At 36.5% G+C, this 8,800-nt stretch overlaps 1 protein-coding gene across 1 annotated transcript; it reads left to right on the top strand.

Moving 5' to 3' along the window:
* The first annotated feature begins 7,488 nt into the window (after positions 1–7,488).
* On the top strand, positions 7,489–8,418 carry LOC102766987 (olfactory receptor 4F6-like). Its single transcript, XM_006756744.1, has one exon. It carries the CDS (start codon positions 7,489–7,491, stop codon positions 8,416–8,418), a length of 930 nt encoding a protein of 309 aa, XP_006756807.1.
* Positions 8,419–8,800: the final 382 nt, after the last annotated feature.

Genomic DNA, 8,800 nt, shown 5'->3' with positions numbered 1-8,800 from the left:
AAAGTGAAAATCTCCAAAACTCCCAGAAGATAACATAGGAAAAACTTAGATGATCTTGTTGTGGTTATGTCTTTTTAGATAGAATACCAAAGATGTGATCTATGAAATAAATAATTGATAAGCTGAACTTTATTAAAATTAAAACTGTCTGCTCTGCAAAACAACATCAAGAGAATAAGAATACAAGCCACAAACTAGGAGAAAATATTTGCAAAATACCAATCAGAATAAGGACTATTATTCAAAATATACAAAGAAATCTTAAGACTCAACAATATGAAAATAAATAGTTTATTTTAAAAGGGCTGAACAGACAACAGTATGTTGGTTACCAGAGGGAAAGGGCCATGGGGTGACACTGAAGTCCTTATAAATGCAATAAGGCAAGTCAAATAAGGGGGTCAAATATATGGTGATGGAAGAACATTTAACTACCTGTATAATTTTATTAACCAATGTCAAATCAATACATATAATGCAGAAAAAAAACAAGACCCAGATCCAAAGTTTAAATCTTGGATACAATCCTCAAAAATAACTTTTGTGAATCCTTAAAATGCTACACCTTAAAATCACATCCCAAATCCTGGATCAGAGAGACAGATTTTAGTCTTGCCTCCTGTCTTCTTGCCAATTGATGGGTAAATAAAGCTTCTTTCTTTTCTCAAAAAACAAACAAACAAACAACAAAACAACAACAAAAAACAAGGGCAAAAGACCTTAACAGACTTCTCACCATAAAAGATGTACAGATAGAAAATAAGTATGTGAAAAGATGGTCCACATCATATGTGAGCAGGGAATTGCAAATTAAAACAACTATGAGATACCACTACACACCAATTAGAATGGCCAAACTCTGGGACACTGACAACACCAAATGCTGACAGGAATGTTGAGCAACAGGAACTTTCTTAAAATAATTCTTTATTGTTGAAAGTATTTCACATGTTCCCCTTTTTCCACCATTGACTCCCGTTCCCGCCCACTACCCGCTACATTCCCCACCATATTGTCTGTATCATTGGTGATATGCACAAGGTCTTTGGTTGATTACCTTCCATGTCTCTGGATCCACTCCATTCATCAGTTTATATTATTCATTGGTTTCCACATATGAATGAGATCATGTGATACTTGCCTTTCTCTGACTGACTTATTTCACTTAGCATGATACTCTTCAAGTCTCTCCATGCTGTCTCAGAGGGTAATAAATCCTTCTCTTTTACCACTGAATAGTATTCCATTTATAAATGTACCACAGTTTTTCTATCCACTCATCTACTGATGGGCACTGGGCTGTTTCCAAATCTTAGCTAATGTAAGTAAAAAAGTGCTGCTATGATCATAGGAGTGCATACATTCTTTCTGATTGGTGTTTTTGGTTTCTTAGGATATATTCCTAGAAGTGGGATCAGTGGGTCAAATGGCAGTTCCATATTTAATTTTTCAAAGAAACTCCATACTGTTTTCCATTATGGCTGCACCAGTCTGCATTCCCACCAGCAAATGTACTTGGGTTCCCTTTTCTCCACAGCCTTGCCAGCACTTGTCATTGGTTGATTTGTTGATAGTAGCCATTCTGATGGGTATGAGGTGATACCTCATTGTCATTTTAATATGCATCTCTCTGATGATCAGTGACTTTGAGAGTTTTTTTCATATGTCTCTTGGCCATCCGGGTGTCCACATCAGAGAAATGTTTATTTAGATCTTTTGCCCATTTTTTAATTGGATTGTTTGCCTTCCTTTTGTTAAGTTGCATGAGTTTTTATATATTTTGGATATTAACCCCTTATCAGATATGTCATTGACAAACATGTTCTCCCATACAATAGGTTCCATTTTTGTTGTGTTGATGGTTTCTCTTGCTGTGCAGAAGCCTATTTTGATGTTTATTTGTTTATTTTCTCATTAGTTTCCTTTGCCCTAGGAGATGTATCTGTAAACATATTGCTATGATTTTGCTACCTGTAGTTTCTTCTAGAATTTTTATGGTTTCCTGATTTATATTTAAGTCTTTTATCCATTTTGAATTTATTCTTGTGTATGGTATAAGTTGGTAGTCTAGTTTCATTTTTTTGCATATATCTGTCCAATTTTCCCAAAACCATTAATTGAAGAGACTTTATTGAAGTTGTACAAAACTTTTTCATGTATTAGTTTCTACTGCTCTATAAGTAAAATCTGCTCAATTAAAAGTAACTAATGCCTATTATTTTGTCCTTTGCTTCTCCAAGAATGTTTCCAATGAGATCTTTCATTTTCTTCGTATAAATAAAGCAATAATAGTTTTTTTCTAATGCTTTGGTATTCACCTGGATAGGAATTTTTTCTTTACTTAATTATTGCTAACCATGCTCTCCATCAGATACTCTATTGGGCTTCTGCAACACCAAAACCTCCTGATTTTCCTCCTACTTTTGGGGGAATTCTTTCCTCCTACTTTTCGGAGTTTTCTTCATCTGCTCAACTACACTTAGTATTCCTCACAATTCCACCTGTGGCCTATTCTCACTCTATGTTCTGTCTCTAGGTGACATCCATCCCCGCGGCTTTCTTTAGTTACTGTCTAAGAACTAGGTGCTCTCAAAGTTAAGGTACTATTCCTAGAGTCCTCAGTCACAATAAATGGCACCAATATTTATTCAGTTGCTCTGAAAGTAATAATGGAGTTCTTCCCCCTTAACCCCCAATATTCAATTAATCAGCAAGTCCTATTAATTTCACATTCTAAACACCTCTTAAATATGTCCTCTTATTTTCATCTACAATAGCATCATTATTTTCTAAGGTTTCACATGTCATTTAAGGAATCAAATATTAAGTCATCTATACAGTCTTCCAACTTCAAATCTTGTTTGTCTTAATTCTCATTATCTAGATTTTAGTAATAGATATTTAAAAATATAAGCTAAGTGTGTGATTATTTTGCTTAAACCCTTCACATACTTGCCACTGTCCTTAAATTAAAATACTAACTCCTTTTCAAGGTTTACCATCCAAGACATGGCTCCCACCCCCCTCTCCAAACTCAGAGAATATGTTCTCTCCTTTCAATTCCAGAACCAATTTTATTTTCTTTTACCTGAAAACTTCATACTCTCTCATCTCTGAGTCTTTGCACTGGATAATAATTCTGCCTAAAACTTTTGTTCTGCATGCTTCATCTACATTTTGCCAGGAAAGACTTCCCAGAATCCAGGTCCAGGATAGGTCCTTTCATTGTATATTATTACAGCACTCACTATGATCACTTTGTAACACTAATCACACCCATAATTTCTTATTCAGTGTATCTCCCGCATTACATTCTAAGTTCCATGTGATGAGGGGTGTGTCCCTCAGCTTTGAGGCTATAACATCAATAACAGTATAGGAAATGTTCAATAAATATTTATCATTAAATAAATGAATAAACTCAACAAAGAGTAAAAACATTAGCAAAAGGCATAATTTATTGAATAGTATCTGAGAATTCTCCTTACATTCAATCAAAGGTCATATCATTAAAGGACTTCCTTCCCTTTTTTGTTCTTATCTCTTCTCAGTTTTCTCTGCCTGTGTCTCCTTAATTCTCTGCAATAAAATCTACTGATGAGTTACTATAGCAGGCTTAGGCTCATTTGAATCTTGAGCCAATCTCAGTTGAGGCAGCCTGTAAATCCCTGATCTCAGCCTTTTTTGATATTCCTAGGTCTCCTGAACTCTAAATTACAACTCCTGCTCCTCTGTTGGCCCAGGAGCTTTCTCCGCTGCTGAGAAAGCCCATGATCCATGCCCCAGGAGATCGCCCTGAAATCACAGTATGCTCTGCGCCTGGTTTGCCAACTCCCTAGGATTTTGTTTCTGCTTCTCCCTCATTCATCCTAATAAGCTGTTCTGCCTGAAACTCCAGTCTCCCACACAGGCATATCAGGACAGCAGTACACTGGTATGGTAGAATAATTTATGGGGATCTGTACTGTTCACTGTGTTGCAGAAGAGCCCTCTGGGAGTGCAACAAGAAAAACTTCCAATAATCTCAGAGCATTTGTACTTCTTCTAAGCAACTAAATTGTTTTACCTTACATATGTACACTTTGCTTCATGTAACTTACCATGCATCCCTATTTGTTTTTTAAACATTTTTGTTCAATTATCTCCAGTTTTTATCCTTGCTTATAAATTTTTGGAGTATCTCTATTTTTTAAAAAAATAATTTGACATCAAACATCATCCTGCTGCTATTCTAGAGAAGATAATTTTCCCTTGTTTCTTAATAAGATAATGAAATGCAGCTTTAAAGAAATTGAACTCTAAATAAAGCAGAGCCTTGAAAATCTGAGGCCTCCATGATAACCTAAAGACCACATTCTTTGTATCTACACATCAAAGATAAAGCCAGGTTTCTCCAGAGAGATCCACTAGGCTTGCCTCAGTAACTTGTCATGGGTCCTTTCAATGATTATCTCCCTCTCAGATAAACATGCTCCTGTTACAGGCAATTAAAAATAACTCCCTACGCTTTTTATTTTATGTTTGTATCCATTTTCCCATGGTCTTTTAAGAAATTGATCCAATAAAATAAAATTTTTCTTGTATCCAGGCAATTCAGAAAAAATAAAGGGCAAATACTTTCAAGAAGACCTTCATCCCCGACAGTCAAAAGTTTGGGAGCACAGCTAGACATTCACCGGTAATCATTTGCTATAATTGATAATAGAAAAATGATTAGTTTGTTCTCCTGTTATCATTGATAAAAATTATCTTAACATATAAGGGTGTTTAGATTTATTTATTCAATTTTCATTCATAGTACTATGAGTAAAGGTATGTCTGTCCACTTAAGATATATTTTCTTTCACACCCTTATCTCAGTCATTCAAAGAAATTCATACCCCAATATTACCCACCCAGAAAGAGATTATTTTATACTAACACATTATCAAACCTTTACCTCTCCCCCTCTGTTTCATCAGCAGGCAATTCTTTTTTTTTTCATTGCTATCAATTTTATTTAACCTTTTAAGTCTCTATATAAGTCTCAGACTTCGCATTTCAGATAGTAATAAATAATACTCATGCTTTTCTGACATATGGCTTTCTGATTTTTTTCTAAACTCATGCTTTTCTGACATACCTTTTAATTTCAAAATTAAATCTGATAAGCAGAAAATCATATTTTTTCTCAATATAGCTAATCTTTTTAAAATTAAATTTATTAAGCTGAAATTGGTTAATAAAATTATATAGGTTTTAAGTGTACAATTCTATGATACATCATCTGTATATTGCATTGTGTGCCCACCACCTAAAGTCAAATGTTCTTCTGTCACCGTATATTTGGCCCCTTTACCCTTTACCATTTCTCACTCCTTTTCCTCTCATAACTACCATAATATTTCCTGTGTCTATGATTTCAATTTTACTTTAGAATGCTAGTTATTAACTTCTCCACCCTTCTCTTTTAGGATTCTTTTCTAGAATGGAGATATAAAAATTGAGTATAAAACGATTGGCTTTACAACCATCTGAAAATTCACTGAATTAATAAGAGATAAGTAATGGATAAATAGGGGGGAATACTAAATAAGAATAAAAGCCTACGCACTCATGGCTAAACAAGTCATTTAAACTTTTGGCATTCAATTTTCTCATCCATAAACCATATGTGTGGAGGGCACCAAGCAATTCGTTCAATATTTTTCTCTTGGGGAAATCAATGTGATTCAAAGATTTAGTCCCCAAGAGAAACTAATAATGTGCTTGCTTGTCTCTATGGCAGCAGTGGGTCACTGTCCTTACTGCTACTTAGGTTTTTTCCATTATAAAGAAGCTCATATAGAGCTTTGTCTTGGGTGGGGAAGGTATTAGTTACAGAAATGAAGACTAAGCTCTCTGAATTTCTCTTCTAAAAATGTACATCTTGTGACTGAACAGGCAGGTAGGAAAGATGGTTTTAAATTACAAAACTGCCTCTGTCATGTTTTCTTCCCTCTCTCCATCCCCCTCAACTCCCCTTTAATTTCTACTCTTCTATAAAATATTGTGTCAGAAATTTTCTCCTTTTTGAAATGTGTTTTCCTTTTATTCTATGCCATCTCTCCTATTCAAAAAATTCAATTATTGAATCGCATTGTCTTGTAAAATTAATTCTGCACACAGACATTTTTGATATTTTCAATTTATCTTCTTAATGTAAAGATTTTTCAAGACTCACGTTTCTGACGTTTGTGCTCTCCAACTAATTTTAAACTTTATTTTTCATTGTGTAAAACAGCCATTCCCACCCTATCTGAGGGCCAAATTCTGTTTTAAATCAGAGGGGAAAAGATCTCAACCCTTGACCTCCGGGATTTCGATGTGGTTCCCTCTCCTTCAGCATTACTGTCCTCCACATTTGAAGGCTCCAGCCGATGCCCAAAAATATTCTGGCCCCGTGCCAGGGTATGCTACAGAGGAGCTGGTGACTATAAGTTCTGAAGTGGAACTGTTCAGGATTGGACAGGTTGTTAGAAGAATAGGTAAGAGAACAGGGAAGAGCAATATTTAATGAAAAAGAAATGGTGTTTTTATCAATAGAAGACCAATTTTATTTTAAATTAAATAGGAACTCGGGGATATATTGGCCCTTCCAATTAAGTTACAGTGGTCCTATCAAATACAAATAATTCTAACTTCTGTTGAGGAAGACCATTGGATTGGAAGTTAGGCAGGGCACAAGTTCCATTGGTTGAGTGACTGAGAGTCCAGAAGGTAGGCTATTACATTGCCTGAGGCTGATGCCATATGGAAGAGAGTGCTCTACCTCAGAAAGATGGAGTCTACAGTATAGGACAGGGACTTGGCACAGAGTCTCTACCCAGAACCACAAACCCAGTCTCCCCCCCCACACACACACAACTCTAGTCCACTCACCCTCTCTCCCCCAGAGCCCAGGGTGAATGAACAAGATTTTTTGTGAGCTGGCCCTTTAAGAGAGTGCCTGGTCTCTAGATAACTCTCATCTCTCCCTGGCAGGCAGAATCCCCACTGATTTTCACAGTCAGGTATATGGGCACCTCTTCCAGGCTCTGGAGCTCTGGGCTGAGGAGTCCAGTTTTGGGTTAAGATCCCGTACTTGTCACGAGGAACCTTTGCAGCTGAGATATCCCTCCAGAATCTCAGTGGCTGCCCGTGGGAGCTGTGGGAGCATGGCCAGCCATTTTCATGTCTCTGCCCTTCCTACCAATCTTGATGTGGCTCTTTCTATAAATTCTTGGTTATAAAAGTTCTCTTCAGCTAGTATTCAGTTGGTTATTCAGGTTGATTGCTCTATATTTATAATTCCAGTTTTGTCCTGGTAGGAGGTGAGTGTAACGTCTACCTACTCCACTGCCATCTTGGATCCCCTTACTAATCATTTTAAATTATCAACATTTAACAATATTTTTTCAGTACCTAAAAGCTAATTCCTTTTTCCTTTTCTTTCAGGTCACTTCAGAGTCTTTTCTTCTTTATGATTCGATGGACCAAGTAAATGGCTCTGTGGTAACAGAATTTGTATTACTGGGACTTGCACAATCTTTGGGAATGCAGTCTTTTCTTTTTCTTTTCTTTACTTTATTCTATGTGGGAATTATCCTGGGAAACCTCTTCATTGTGTTCACAGTGATTTTTGATTCTCGCTTACACTCCCCCATGTATATTCTGCTGGCTAACCTATCACTCATTGACCTGGGCCTTTCATCTACCACAGTTCCTAGGATGATATCTGATCTTTTCAGTGATTGTAAAATCATTTCCTTCCACAACTGCATGGTACAAATGTTCTTTATTCATGTCATGGGAGGAGTGGAGATGGTGCTGCTAATAGCTATGGCATATGACAGGTACACTGCAATCTGCAAACCTCTCCACTATCTAACCATTATGAGTCCCCAAATGTGTGTACTTTTAATAGCGGTTGCTTGGACCATTGGAATGATTCATGCAGTGTTTCAGTTTGTTTTTGTCATAAATTTACCTTTCTGTGGCCCTAATAATGTGGGGAGCTTTTATTGTGATTTTCCTAGGGTAATTAAACTTGCATGCATGGACACTTACAGACTAGAATTTGTGGTCATTGCCAACAGTGGCTTCATATCTATGGGAACCTTCTTTTTCTTAATTATATCATACATCTTTATTCTGGTCACTGTCAGAAAACATTCTTCAAAGGATTTGTCTAAAGCATTCTTCACTTTGTCAGCTCACATCACTGTAGTGGTTTTGTTTTTCATTCCATGCATGTTTCTCTACTTGTGGCCTTTCCCAACCAAGTCATTGGATACATTTTTTTCCATTGTGGACTTTGTTGTCACCCCTGTCTTAAATCCTGCCATCTATACTTTAAGGAACAGAGATATGAAAGTGGCAATGAGAAGGCTGAGTGGAAAAGTTATAAGTTCTAGGTAGATGACGTGATACACTTCATTGATAAGAGTACAAGATGAATATCATGGGCCAAAAGGACCCTCGTGATTACCATAAACACTATGGAATGTGTATAGTTTCATTATTGCCTTTGAAAAACTGAGAATTCTATCAAAAAAGAAGTATTAAATCAAAGAATTTCATTCTTAGATAGAGATGCAATAGTTTTTAGTTATAAAAAATAGTGTTATAGCCTGTCCAGCATGATTCAGTGGTTGAGCATCGACCTATGAACCAGAAGGTCATGGTTCAATTCCTGGTCAGGGCATATGCCTGTGGGGGGCATGCAGGAGGCAGCCAATCAATGATTCTCATCATGGATGTTTCTCTCTCTCTCCTTCTCCCTTCCGCTCTGAAATCAATA

This window comes from Myotis davidii, unplaced genomic scaffold, assembly GCF_000327345.1.
Source record: "Myotis davidii unplaced genomic scaffold, ASM32734v1 scaffold594, whole genome shotgun sequence".
Classification (NCBI taxonomy): Eukaryota; Metazoa; Chordata; class Mammalia; order Chiroptera; family Vespertilionidae; genus Myotis; species Myotis davidii.
The sequence above is the reverse complement of the archived record's forward strand: the minus strand, read 5'-3'. Positions and strand labels throughout refer to the sequence as shown.

Coding starts and splice junctions, on each gene's coding strand:
- LOC102766987 (XM_006756744.1), top strand. CDS start 7,489: ATGGACCAAGTAAATGGCTCTGTGGTAACAGAATTTGTATTACTGGGA.